Raw genomic sequence first — 14,938 nt, forward strand, 5'->3', positions numbered from 1 at the left:
TTTCCGAGCGTGGCAGCGACGACACGTCTACACGTACGCTGCGTGGGATTACTCCGGGATCGAGGGAGTTTTCTGGCGTAGATTGCAACGCCTGCGCACCTACTAGAAGACACTGAGAAATTCCAATGCAACGTGAGTGAGCGGACGACCACAGGACCAAGACCGAAAAGAGAGTTGCCGAAAGCAAAAGTCAGTCTCTCTCTCTTCTTCCTCGGTCTCTCTCTCCCTGCCTTCGATGGCCTGTCCTAGAAAGTCTTTGGCGATTGGATTCAAACCATCGCAGCCCCGATCCCGAGGTGGTGGGATGCAAGGTCGTGTGAACCCGTCTGTGTCTGGTTCCCTTGGGTGCCAGCTCCCTGCCAAACGACGAATGCGATCGAGACCTCTCTTTCTCTGTGATCCAGATCCCAACTAACATTCACAGCAAACGGACCCCGCCCCCAAAAAACCAAGTCGGCCATACTGTGTGTGTCTGATGATCAATCCTACGAGTACAGAAAAAAAAAAACCAACCTCTTGTACGAATCTTGTGGTCACGCCGTCGCCCAAGGGAGGTTTTCGTCAATGTCAATCAACCCCGCCATGGAACGTGCGTCATGGGCTTATTTTCTGTGTTGAAGGGACGTCGAAAGTCATTCGAGAAAAAGAAAAATGATTCGACAGGTGGACAAGCCACCTGCATCAACCTACATATCGTTTTTGGGGTGTGGTCACTCCGCAGTGCCGCCCAAAAAAGCGCCTCCCGCGGATACGTAAACGTCTTTTGGTGGAGTACAAAGCAGTTAGTAGACGACATCACACACATTGAATCCAAGTTTTTTCCCACACCCTCCAACGTCCCAAAAACTGCCCTGCCTTGCTGCACTCGTTTGACGGCCGCCGACGTGTTCCTGCATTGAATGCCCAACGATCAACAGGACAAGGGGCCGGCCGTTCCTAGTTTTTTCCTCGCCTCCTTCGCCTCTTCCGTCAACGTACCCTACCACCGAAAAAAATATCAAGCGAGCCGCCAAAAAAGACGTTTCCGTCGGTCAACCGGCCGCTGCCTCCCACATGCCTTAGGTAATAAAGAAAGATAGAAGTAAGGTAGCAATCGTGACAGGGGGTTGGGGACTTACGTACTCTGGGTCCTGGAGGGGGCCACATCGGAAGCAACTAAACAACCTCGTGCTTTTTTCGTCGTTTTTAGAACGTGCATCCCAGGTGGCACCGCAGCCCGCACACCCATGTCCGATTCTTCTTCTTTTGACGGAACGTGGGACCTGACCTTGGACTTCCTGCTCAAAGCCTCAATTCTTGGGGGCCTGGTAGTATTTTGGACGACTGCATGTTCGTGATGAGGGAGGCACAGGGCCGGACGCGGGGGCCGGAAAAAAGATGAAATGTCTGCTATCGTGATTCAAAGCTACCTACTATTATGCAGTAGAGAGAAAAGAGACCTTGGTTGTTGGATTTGGCACGGCCACCGTCAGTCAACCTTGCCCTTCTCTGCTAATCCACACACACGTACGGTCCAGCCGCACTAAAGCCAACGCACTCGCCTTTTGCGAAGGTGTCAAGACACGCGCATATAGACGGCGGGAGCAATAATGCGGCTGTTTCGCCCCCCTCGCCCCCAGCTATAGGTTCGCCTGGAAATAGAACAAACGCAGGGACCAGACAAGTGAGGGGGAAAAAAAAGAGACAAGCTGATGCTGATGAAGCCGGCGGCGCGCGGTTGGAGAGTTTACGTTCGTTCGGTCGTCGGTGTTCTAACGAACGACTCATCACATACTTTGGCGAGGTCGGTCGGTTTGTGAGTCGGCTCGTCCGGAGTCGTTGGAATGGTCTGAGGTCACGCTCCAATTGTCGGCCGTCAGAGCCTCCTCCTCCTCCTGTTCCTCCTTCTCCAACAATGCGAATGCGGCGGCACCAATCGCGACTCGTGTTGGCCAACGCCGAAACCGAGAATCGAGCTTCAGACGGCCCGAGCTTCCAACACACTGTCCGCCCGTTCGTGCCATGTTCCCCGTCAGTAGCGATAATCAGTCACAAACGTCACAAGATGCACTCGAGAAAAGATTTTGAGTTTTGAACAAATAGAAGTGTTGGTATCATTGATAATGTCTACTACGCCACGCCCCCAATGGCGCGCTGGGGCCGATTCGGCCGCGCCTTGTGGTCTCAGTCTCGACAAGTGCCACCCTTTTTGGTACATGCCACCACAATCCCATTGTGTGCAAGGCTTTTGTGTCTGCTTCCTCCTCCCGCCACCTTTACACATTACTCAGTCCGTTTGTATACTCAAAAGAAATTCGTTCCATCGTAAGTTGTTGCCAAAAGAAAGGAGTGCTGGCCAAACCCAGTAAAACCCCGTGAGCCTCGCCCGAGGGTCAGTTTGAAACGCCGTGATCCAGGCCCAGTCCCCGTTGGTGCGCCGTGCATGCAAAGCAAAGTCCCAATTCGAATGCAAAATGTTTCAAGCACGAGTTCCTGCCGTGTGTCTGGCTCTTTTTTTGGTGTTTTGTGATTTTTTTGTTCTTGGTCTTGTTCGGCGACTAGCCGATCTTGATGCTCTTCCTCCTGTCTCTCAGGCCGCTCAGAATGCGGTTCCTCGTGTTGCCGGGTGCGGGTGACACGGGAGATGCGACACTGGGGGTCGAAGGGGTAGGCGGTTGTGCGGTCTGGGAGTTCTTCTTGGCCGCCCGCATGATCTCATGGTAGCTAACGGCAGCCCAAGGGCTGTTGGGAGTCTTCGCCGCCTGTTCGGGCTCCTCCTTAATATAGGTAATGTCCGAGTTGGCACTGAGAGGAAGGTTCTGCATCGACGGGGAGGACAGTTGGTCGCGCGAAGAGTTGGCGGCGGCCAGGTCTCTAAGCTGGGGGCGGCTGCGCTTTCGGACAATGCTCAGCGTCCTCCTGAAGAGAGCAGAAGTCGGCGTCTTTGGCCTCTCGGGACGCTCAACCTCAACAGGGCGCTGGTCCTCCTCGACGGTCCGCTCCTCGTAGGTCGGTGTGGGGCACGGGTCGATGTTTAGGAAAGAGGGGCGCTCCTTGGGCAGCATGCTGCTAGTGATCATCATGCTGCTGGATCGGGGAGGGTGCAAAATGGGAGAGAAAGAAGAGGCGCTGGTGGAGGACGTGGACATTCTGCGTAGTGAAGGTGCTGTGGCGGAAGTGACCAAGCGGCTGCAGGGTCTGCTGGGAGGACGGGACTCCATGGACTCGGGAGAGGCCGATCTTCTGGTGGAAGGCAGGTCGACAATGGAAGGCTTGCCGGCGTACACAACAGAGACAACACGAGCGGTGTCCTCGTGGCTCTTCCTCCTGACAGGAGAGTCGGCAGACTCTTCGGTATCCGAGTCGTAGCCGTAGTCTGAGAACTCGTCGGCAGAAGACGAGGCCTCCTCTTCGGAAGAGAGGTAGACCTCTTGAGGTGCCTGGGTGGTTGTGGGTTGGTTGGTAATGATCTTGAGAGCCATACCGTCGAGGAGTCTCGAGGCTCGTAGTGAGCTCTTGGCAGGCAGGGCGGGAGCTGATTGTTGAGGCTGGGCCTTCTTGGGAGAAGTGGCCGACATGTCGTCGTAGTATTCGCGGTACATCTTGTCGTTATCGTTCTCGTTGTAGGCGTCTTCGTTGTAAACGGGAGGTCGAGGAGCGTTCGGGAGAGAATCTCTATAAGACGACCTTTGCGACTGTTGCTGATCCTTCTGTTCGGTAGCCACCTGTTCCCGGCTGGAATGTACCGACTCCCTGACGGGCAAAGTCTGGCCGGCCAGAGACATGGTGTGTGAAGGTGACGGTGTTGTCGATATCCCTCGGGGAAATCTGAGACTGGGCGTTTTCAGTGTCGCAGGGCAGCTGGTCTACAGCGAAGGTCGATGGGCTGGCAGTGCGTGTGCGTGTAAGTGACCAGACTCTTCTGCCGAGAATGTAATGTAGCTGTGGTTGGAAACACTTTGTGTGGTTCTCTTGAAGAGAAGAGAAAGGAGCAAGAAGAAGTGATGACAGAAGTAGGAGGGTAGGCGAAGATATTTTAATGGACGAGTCGGTCTGGCAGGCTTGTCTTGGATATGGATACCTGTAGGCACAAGCAGCTTGAATGGGGACATGGGGGCTCCGTATGTGTAAATAGGTTGCAAGGGGACCGACATGGGAGAGACTAAGTGCGCATGGGAGGAGGGTACGCAGTACGGGTGCTAGGACCATTTCTGCACAGATGCCAACTGCACGCCGCCAGATAGACAGCAAGAGACAGGCGCAGGTGCAAGTGCGAGTACGTATCGCGGTTGCAAGCCATCAGGAGCAGGAGGCAGAGAGTGGGATGCTCCTGCACTTTGCACACTTTCGCACTTGCACCTGGCCCTGGCGCGCTTTCCCTGGTCCCAGTCAAGCCATCCAAGCCAATCCCAGTCCTGGCTTCCTCATCCCTGTCCTAGTCCCGATCCTGGTCAGGTCCAATTCTGAAGCGGGTCCAGAGGGTACAGGGACCACAGTGTGCTGGAATCCGGCTGACACGGCCAGACGGGGCAGGGGCCATGGAGGCTGGTGGTCGGTCCCTCCTCCTGTCGTTCTTGCTCTCTCTACACCTACCTCACTCTGCACTACTGCTTAAGCAAGTGCCTTCCTGCTGAACACGGGGGTGGGTGTACGCCCACCAAGTGGAAGGAAGGAAGGGGAGGAGGAAAAAAAAAACTTACGTCGAGTGCACACACAATGACCAACGAATACGCTGCCTCTCTCTCTCTCTCTCTGCTCTCCCACCACACGATGTCGTTTGTGGCCCACGCCCCTCTCTTTACCTTATCCATTCCCACCCACACACCATCCACAATCCACATCCACGTCCACCGCTTCACACACCTCACACAACACCCCTTCATCAAGATGTGCACAATCTACGGCTCCACACGCTAATTCGTCCTCAACGCCAGGAAGCCGCCAGGACGGCTTGGCCATCGTGTGTCGACGGAATCTGCGATGCCTCGAGCATTGCATCCAAAGTGTGCTGTTTCATGTAGAAGATGCCACTTACAAGTCCTATCTCGCTCGAGAGAGGTGGAAAGTGGCGTCGACATTTGACCTCGTCCCCGGATACCTCTACGCATCCAGGTTACCATCTCCGTGGTCGCTGGATCATGGCGCTGAAAGCCACGCCCTGAAAGACCGCTACGTTTGCCCACGCGATTATGAGACTGACGAGAGACGAAAGCGACAGAGTCCCGGAGGTGTGGGAGCGGCATTCCCAGAACGCCGCGATGGTGTCTCTGCCCTGGATTGGAGGGAGAAACGAGTGTGGAAGGTTTGGCGGCACTCTCCAGCCCGCCATCTACGGCAGTCAACCAGCTGCCTGGTACTCATGTCACTTTGAATAGCCTTTGGTGGCAGGCTTCTCTGACTGCGCTCGCCAACTTCTGCCAGTGATCATCACCATGACTTCCTCGTCGCCACACCAAGGTACTTTGCGGTTGACCGCCAGCTGAAGATTTCTTCGTCATCCATCATGAGCCTCGTCAGTTTTCCCTGCTCGTCTGCGTCTCCCAGCGCCAAAACCTCCATATCTCGCCGCTCCTAGTGACTGGGGTGGTTGGTCACACCCACGACCACAGCAGCAAACTCCACACCCACCAAACGAGGCGGTGGCAGGGGTTAGCTGCCTCTGTCCAAGGAGAACAGCCCTTGGGTGACTACCTCTCGACACCGACCAAAGACAAGTCAAGCCGTGTTAGCCCAAGGGGATGACAAGAACGCAAGCGTCTGCATCTACCTTTCCAACTCCCACCAACCGCTTGATTGGCGGCATCGATTCTTCGGTAGGGCCTCCAGACGGCTGATTGGGTCCGACGCCCCTTTGCCGTCTCAATGGCCGCCGTCAACCGCCCTCTGTCGGACCACCAGAAACGGCCGTCGGAGCCTAAGCTGCTCGTCTTTTCTGTGTTAGGGTCTCTTTTTTCCGCCCGCATGAAAACATCCATCAAACTTCTCATGCGACCCGACGGATCGTTGTGCTCCCGCTTGGAACTTTGAGGGAGGGAACGGCAGAAAGACATCGGCGAAGGGAGAAGCAGAGCCTGACGGTCGAACTTCACTGCGGAAACTTCTTGGCCAGTTAACGTTACTCCGCGAACTCCAGAGTCTGCAGGGCGCGAGCTTCGATCCAAGGGGGGCCGTCTGGGCGAGACCCTCCGCTCTTGGCAGTCCTTGATAACTCGCAAGTGTGCATGTCACCAATAAAAAGATTCGCGAACCCGTGGTCCGAACAGGCGAAAATGCTTGGTTGTGGCCGCCAGGGCAGGGCCATGGGCCACGGCCATACCGAACTTGCCGGAACTCTGGAAGCGCTGGGAACAGACGATGCATCTTAAAATGAGGGCGACGACGACTAGAGATATCATGTCGGGCGCAATCAAGACGCAATATGTCCGCAACTTGACTGACATGAAGGGGCCAGGTGGAGGGATGTGTGCGCGATTCGCGATAACACGACTGAGTCTTCTCCCGGATACTCAATATCGACACTGTTGTGTCCATCCATTGACGTGCAGCTCGAGGTCTACATCGATCTACGCTTTACCGCCTCCGCAGCATCATGTGGCCTCGAAACATGGTGAAGGTGGTGGAAACTGCATGGGACTCATCGTGCTTTGGAAGCCGCCCTGGCAGGCGCATCCGGCCAATTCTCTGGCCGCAATCTGGCCTGGTACCTGCTGCACCGTGCAGTGCTGTCAATGCAAGTGCGAGAAACGGGAACGCTTAAAACGTCGTGGCTCATAAAAACTAAAGAACATGTCGACACCTTACTGGCCGAATATCTGGCAATGAGTGTTGCATCCTCAAAGTGACACCATGTTGGGTCGGCAGAGGGACAACGGGATGCACGAATCACATCGTGGACACGAGATTTTGCGGGCAGTCCCAATTGTTCTCTGCTCCGCCGTATCCCCGGCATGCCAGATGCATTTTTTTCTCTTGCTCTTTAGCTCTGGCCATTGGGATCCCAGACCGACTTTTGCCTCGTACTTCGTCGGACCATCACAACCCAGTTTGCCTGGGCTGTCTCCTTTTGGCGGGGACAACCAACAAGCCAACATCTGTCTCTTGGACCAGAGCGATCGGGCATGTTTCTTCGGATGTCGAAGGCGAAGCAGTGCAGGCTTGCCCTTGCATCCATCGCACGCGATGGAAGAGATGTTTCTTTACTCCCTGCAGGCACCTTGCCCGTCTGAGAAACAATCTCAAACTCGCTGGGCACCGATGAGTTTAAGGGTCAAGGTCGCCGCTTTTCTCTGTTTCGTCGAGGGCATGCCGAGTTCCAGAGACGAGGGTGTTTAGGCCATTCACAGGCCCCGAGAACGGGCGGCCCCTGTCGTTCGTCTGATGTGCTGCGACAGACATTGTCAAGACTGGAGGACGGCCATTCGCCCAAGGGCTCAAGTCTGTGTGCGCTGAGGCCTGTCACTGGACGAGAGCTGTCATTTAAAGCTTGGGGATGCGCAGACGCACAAACATAAGCGTCTGCCCACGAGACAAGCTTATCGTTCTCCTTGGGCAGGGTCCCAACCAAAACGCTCTTGACATCCCGAGTGCTTCATTATGCCAAAGCAGAGCCCTGCAACCGCATGGCGATTCGTTTCGACATGGCTGCGAGAGCAGAGTGTTGCTGGCACGCGAGACGTGATGCGGACGACGATCGGAGCAGGGCATCCGTCCGCGAACCCGAGCCGTACAGATACAACGCCGTACCGCGTCCGTCTCTGCCCGGGATGCTTGGCACACAGTGTACCGCATCCCGTCGACGCCATTGTCGCAGCGATGTGTACCACCACGCGCCGTGTGGCATCCTTCGCACAGCAGACATGTTTGCCGTAGCGGAGGGTCATATGCGACGTGATACGAAGCGCAAGGCCCATCATGGTGCTTGGCGAACGAGTCGTCGACAGGTTGGCAATCAGGATTCGGAATGAGAAGAGGGTCCTCCTTTCTCAGTTGCGGCGCATTTCTATCCATATATCGGCCCATGTGCTGTCGGCTGCGGAGGACGTATCCAAGACCAGCCTGACACCGGCAGACAACAATTTGACATGGGAGCCCTCAGTGGGGGGGGGGGGCTCGAAAGATGCGATGAAATCCAGCACGACGGTGCATATCCATTGTTCGTCTGTCTGCCTAACAGTGTGGTATTGGCTCAACAATACCCGTACCGAACGGGCCATCTCCGAGCGTGGGCAACGGTAACAGTGGGTTTGCCGTTTGGCGAGCTCGCTTGCTGAAAGAGATCCCTTGCTTCCGAAGATTCTTTTTCTTCCATTCCTTCGACAACCGGTCAGCTTCGGAAGTTTGTCCCTTGAGCTCCAACGGTCATCTCGGTCTGCCGCCGCCGCCGCCGCCACCACACCCTCAGGCTGTCTCTGCCGCCCTCTCTACCGGCGGCTGCCCGTGTCTGGCGTGACTGTCGTGGCCAATACCCGCCAAAAAGGCTCGTCAGGTTGCATTCTCAGTCTCCCGCGTCCCTCACAGTAAGACTAGTTGGTCTCTCACATTTCTAGCGCACCCACTAGAAGTGGCTCTCTGGTGGACTTGACGCGGCCGAGATAGCCAGAACAGTTTGTCCTCCCAACTTCGCAACCCCACAGTCGCATTTCGTTGGAGATCACGGACCACCATCTGCCGCTTGATTCAGTTCAACGTCTGTCGACGGGCCATTCAGCGTTCGCCATCATGATAGCCTCAAATTCCAGCCACACAGAGGTCAGCATGCCAGCACGTATGCGAGATGATGCTAGCCCACTTGCGGTATGGCGCTGGCTGACCCATGCTTCTAAAAATGTCACTCTGGCCCTCTTCACATTTTTTCCGTCCACGATCACGATGGAACGGCGGGAGGAGCGAAAAAAGAAAAGGACAGAGGGAGAACTCGCGAAGCACTGTGAAGTTTACTAAAGTCGGCAGCTTCACGGGATTCAGGGAGCCAAAGTGGCGTTCTATAGAATGTCTGAGGCTCCAAGACAAGCCGCTCCGTCATGTTTTCAACAATGGCTTTGTTCTGGCCCTCGTGCCAAACGGCCCGCGCTTGAAGCGCTCAGGGAAGTATTCTCTGTCGAAAATGGTGATGTGCGCTGGGCAAATCGCCTCCACATCGCCGGTGGCCGACGATCGGCCACTCACGTATGGCTGTCGTCGTTCACTGTGTGTTCAACGTACCGATGCAGGGCCTAAACGGCACCCGACGGCGCGAATACCTACCGGGACTTTCTTTCCAAGGGTGACGCATGGCTGCCCGGTTACTGCTGTCATGAGAGTCCATTTTCTCAGGAAACACATCTGCCAAAACATCACTCGCCACGGCCAGGAGAACCGCCAGCGAACCCGGAGCCCGACCACCGCGCTGGGCTCTGTATGATCGACGCGGAACCCGGAGAATGATACACTTGCCGCAACGTGTGCCCCCGGAACCAGAAACAACAGATCTGCTCGGGAGCAAAGCGGTGCAAGCCCCTCTCCCAATCCCATCCCATCTTGTGCCCTCCTTCTAACATGGGATGCTATCCCTTTCCAGCCTTACGTGGCTCCCCGTCTCATGTTGTTGCCGCTGACCGACCCGTCTGGAACCATTGGACGGTGTTTTAAACGAGCGCTACGGGCTCTGTATCACAGCTTTGGCATGTGCTACATCACGTAGCACAGGGTTGCCGTTTCAAGGCTTGGGCATGGCATGAGACCATCGTCACTACGATCAGCTTGGCATAGCACTGCATATCATGGGCCGTAAGCCATTACCGCCGTCTACTTGGGTGTGCACGCTTGCGATCCCACACAGCATGGTCATCGGATAGATTTGATTTCAGCCGGGGAGGCTTCACTCGGCGCCGGCGACAGACTGTGTGGGTCCGTCGTCCAATGAGACCGACATCCCCGACCACCCCGCGATGCCGCTGAGTTGAAGGCTGTTGTCCGATGTCTGCGGCTGATGGGGGTGCAGTGCGATAACTGACCTTACAGGAGAAATGTGTGCCTGATCTGGAAGTGCTTAACTTTATTCAATCGTTTCCTTCGTTCGGATGCTTACATCGGGCTAAAAAGACGGATAGATAGGATGTCATCCGCCTCGAAATTCGGCAATGAGGCTATGCTTTCGTCCTGTCATCCTTTCACATTCCTGGAAATCACAGCGGCCACATGAGCATTTCTATGGAACAAGCAATTTACTCGTCTTATTATTTCCCTAAGCTTTCTATTCTGGTATTCTTTCCATGGCTTAGTTGGGGTTTCCGAGGTGGCCGACAGGTAGACCAAGACGTTATTTCTGTCTGCCTAATACCCACGGGACGTGGCGCAGCCTCCCGCATGGAGGTGGGCAGGATTCAACACCATGTCTCCAATTTCCCTAGTTCGTCCAACATCAACCTAAAATGGGTTGGAGGACATAGGAGATTCCTTGGAGGCAGAAAAATTACTGCCCTCATTTGATTTCTGACGGTGGAGATGGTGCCTTTCTCCAAGCCTTGGAGGTGTCTTGCCAAAGGCCCGTTAAGGAGGCGGCACGCACGTACGCCGCACGCAGTACTACAGTAGCGGTGATGGTCTGCCTTTTCCGCGCTCGCACAGCCGCAGTAGTGAGTTGAGTGCGCTTGTCAGACGTATCGATGGGGGCGGCTCGGATGCATTCACGCGCGTTTGCAGTAGTCGCACTCGGGAAGGATGGAGGCAACGGCTGTGTCCTTCTTGGAGCTGCCTGCGTATGATTTGCCTAATTTTGGCTGGAGACAAATTGACAAGTAGGCAACAAGCTATGGTTCCTTGCCAGCTGGTGTTCGCCTGCTCGGCTGGGCTCATCCGAGCTGGATTACGGTGCTGACACGCGCAGTTGACTGTCAGCTTCGCTCTCGGCCCTGGGGGCGGTTGGAATGCCATCGTGGCATTGTTTTCGTGCACTGTCTCGAAGATGTACCGCAGCCGTTGACAAGGCTGCCTTCGACAAGGACAGGCAGCTTCATTGGCAAAATGCACAGCGATCTAGACAGCGCGTTGACGTCGGCAAACTAGCCGTGGTGGTAGGTTTTGTCGACATCGGAGAGTTCTACCTTTATCCCACGATTCAGTTCCGGAACACGGGGTTATCATCAGCGTCGTACTCCAGCGTCCCCTCTCGACCATAGCATAAACGGTTCGGACCTGCCGTCTGTCTCAAACCCCACCAAAGCCATTTTTCCTTTCAGCGCTGAAACGGATCGAAACATAGCAAAGACGGTCGTAATATCGCAACCTAGAGCGTTGCACCCGTCAATAACGAACCCGAATGCCACCGCCGTCACGCATGCGACTCAGGCGTGGCAAACATCGCAATAATGCACTGTGACCGACCCCGTCGACGACATCACTAACATCCAACTTTTCCGTTCTCTAAATGGTGCTCTCCAATGCGGTTTGATACCAAGGGATGTATTTGAAACGAGCCCAGCAGGTATCCACTCGGTGCCCAACACCACGGGAATCGGACCAGTGGGGACTCGAGGCCAGCTTTCTCCGCACCCGCGTCTCCGCCTCCGCATTCCTCTTCCTCCCTGAGCCCGGCACCGCGCGCACCGTGCCCGGAAGCCAGAGTCTCCAGAAAGGAGACGCAAAACGGAAAAAGCAAAGTTCCAGCATCGGGGAACGCAAGACGGCAAGAGATGACATCATCCCCTGCAGCTTGCCTCACTCTCGTTCTCCACCCCACAGCGACGCCGCCCACGAATGCTGGACGTCACTGACCGCTGACAGCTGTCCGCAAACCTTCTTGATAGCAGATATGCACGGGAAACAAGCTCAGGCTAACGATTTCATCAGGATTTCCCGGGTTGGTTGGTGTGAAGTAAGCCCACATTTCGATGTCATTCACAACAAAGTCAAAATAACATGCACGGGCAGGTTTCCATGTCTCGCCGCCGTGGGACTAACACAGAGACAAGAGAGAGACATTACGTTTCGCCATAGCCGCACGGCTAAAATACCCACATTGGCACAATCACTTTGTTTCTCGCTAGCCTGGTTCTAGATTTCTTCTCTTGATTCTGGGTGCGTGGATTTGCGTGTTGCCCGCCCATACCTCATACGGCCCACCAAACGCCCGTTCCATGGCACCCAACTTGATGTGATGAATCTTGTATGTACTTCCGCGACACAGTGCAGCCTTTTTTTTTTCTCGCAAGTTCTGAGATCCTCAAATGCATGCGGTAGCCTAGCTTTGCCAATGATCCTGGCCCGACGCGTGGGTATTCGAATCGTGGGATGCGCGGGAACTGCACCGTGACGTCGCCTATCTGCTCACCACACATCACCCATCCAACATCCCACCCTCCCAAGCCAAAAGCCGTTGACGGATTGACTGCATGCCTGCCGTGGTTCTGGGCTCTCGCCAGTCCAGCTCACACGTCGATCCCTCCCGAAGCACCGGGGCCTGCTCAGAGAGAGGGAAAAAGAGAGACTTCTATCTGCATGCGTGTATCATCGTGCTTGCGCCAGCGACCTGGGCTGGGCTGACCCGTGGTCTGGATTGTGTCAGCCGAGATATCCAACCGAGCCCGAGCTGCATGCAGGGTCTGACAAGGATTTGACGAGAGAGATGCTATGCTCGCCAAAAAGAAAGGCAGAATGGAAGACGTGCATCTCTGATGATGATGCCTTGCTTTTTTTCGCACGCAAGGGAGATCGGTGGGCTACGCGACCTTGGACGGTAGCTTTGTTGGCGCTGCTGTCGACATTGCGTGAGTTGCTCGCCTTGCTTGACTGGAGGACCAGCCACATCCTGGGTGCAGTTTGAAAGAGCATCATGCGGGATATAGCGAAGCTATTGGTGCCGCTGCTGGTATGTCGTTGCAGTAAGCCGCGATTATTTTGTTGGTGGATGAGGTCACACAGTACAGTTTATCCTACGCTGAGGTATCATTCGATCCCACAGTAAGGGTTGCTATCACCACGAGCGAAGTGCCGGAAGTTTCTGTGGTGAAGCAACGGCGGCTCTTTTCCCTTGGTGAATCATTTTGAAAGCCCGTATGCGATACCAGCTAAGTTCTGGACGTAAAGGTACCAGGTTTACAACTCAACAGGCTTTTTTCGAGTAATTTCATGTGCATCAAGCCAGTAATTCGACATTGAGAAAAATCACCAACCCGCCACGTCTGCCTCGAGATAAACTTTTGCAACACAAGACATTTCCCGCAATTCATTTGCCTGGGAAATAGAATGTGTTCAGCCTCTGCGTGCGGCATCGGCCCGTTGTCTCATTGCCATGGTGAAAGGCCGGTACCGGCTGAAGAAGCAAACGGGGAGGCGGAACCGGAGAAATAACGCAGATGAAAAAGCAACGAAGATATCGGAACTCCGCCAAGCATGTATGTAAACATCGAGGCTTGTGATATACAAGCTGAATCACAGACTGTCTCGGCTGTTTATCCTCAGGTTTGTCTCGACTTGAAATCACCGTGTGTTAGACCGGGGAACTCGTCCGTCCGAAAGAACGTAGTCGGAAATAGACTCTGCTATCGTTAGAGCAATAGGCTGAGATTTCTTACTCGGCCGCACACGTTGGAAGTTGCAGATCAGCAGGGAAACGCATAGCTCCATTTGACGGTCTCATCCAGCGCAGTGATCACCGTGTTTTTGATCAGAATCAATGCCAAGAATGGCCCAAGAAGATAGCCGACTCTCAGAAGGCTCCTTCGGTTGAAGCATGATTTGACAATATGAACGTCTGCAAGCCTATGCCGACAGGGTGACCATCCGACATTGTTCAGCCTTGACTCACGTTCATCGTTGTAAACAACTTGTCGGTCGATAACAAGGAGCATGATGCTTCATTTAGGCTTCATTGATAGTCTTACAATGTCGACTGCACCTTGTGCGGTTCAGAACACGCTGACCGTGGGCTTCCACACCTTGCGACTATGGGTAAACAACCACAGGCTTACTGGGCTTTCGCTGGATCTGACCCTGCGCTCAAGTTACAACCGGGAGCGTTCTGGCCTTGCGCCATGGAGAGAATTCTCAGCATAGGAGCAACCTATTGTGCCGGTCGTCATCAGTTTCTGTCATGTATTCTTGTTATTTAGTCCAGCAAAATTGCGCCCAGGCCACGAAGTAACATGAATGGCCAGCATTCACTATAGAGACAGGTCTGAGATCTTGCACTTGATTCTGTCTTCGAGTGCACCGAAGCACTAATTGGAGCGTGCGTTACTTCTATACAAGTAGATATGGTGTGTCTCTATATACTATTCCCAATGGTGAAGCCTGATGGTTATCGACCAACACCGACGTGAATATCGGGACATCAAGAGAACATTGTTGCTGCAACTGTTTTGATTACGGAACAGCGACTCAAACACGCAGATTTCTAGGCTTCTTTGTTTCCGGGGAATGACGGACGCTGTGAGTTGCAAACCCGGGTAGCTCGTCTCCATCAACAAAGTCTTCTGGGAAGTGACACCGCCCAGCAAAAGGCTCATGCTTCGATCGGCACATGTAACATATATTCTTGCCCAATCAACTGGTTAGCAGTCGATGTTTGCCCGAAATTCGTCCTGTGGACTGATTGACATTGAAGGCGCTGCCATCCCCCGTAAACCCAAGGACACAAGCATGTAACTGCATTCGCTTATCTCCGGTTCCTGCTAAGACAATGTTGTCTCCGAAACACCCCCTGATTGTTATGTCGCATACACTAAATAGAGAGACACCAGAAGATACCTGGTTGGTATGAAAACCTGACCAACGGGGCTTTGCGGGAGTCAAGTCCATGCTGTACATGCCTTCGGGACATTATGCTTGCATGAGACCAAGGGAAAAAACGACAATCACTGCAAACTATCATCATCATGAGTTCCATCAAGTAGTAACTGGTGATCATACGGTAATATTAATATTTAACATCGTTCACGCCAGCGTCTGGCAGCCCCCTCCCTCGTCCTACAGCACACGCAAC

At 54.3% G+C, this 14,938-nt stretch overlaps 1 protein-coding gene across 1 annotated transcript; it reads right to left on the reverse strand.

Annotated features, from left to right (window-relative positions):
- Positions 1-2,537: 2,537 nt before the first annotated feature.
- On the reverse strand, positions 2,538-3,764 carry CGCS363_v005229 (uncharacterized protein; the record flags this gene model as incomplete). Its single annotated transcript, XM_036637078.1, has 1 exon — positions 2,538-3,764. The coding sequence occupies one exon, from the start codon at positions 3,762-3,764 to the stop codon at positions 2,538-2,540; it is 1,227 nt and encodes a 408-aa protein (XP_036498865.1).
- Between the last annotated feature and the right edge of the window lie 11,174 nt (positions 3,765-14,938).

This window comes from Colletotrichum siamense (assembly GCF_013390195.1).
Source record: "Colletotrichum siamense strain Cg363 chromosome Unknown KSG_Cg363_contig03, whole genome shotgun sequence".
Classification (NCBI taxonomy): Eukaryota; Fungi; Ascomycota; class Sordariomycetes; order Glomerellales; family Glomerellaceae; genus Colletotrichum; species Colletotrichum siamense.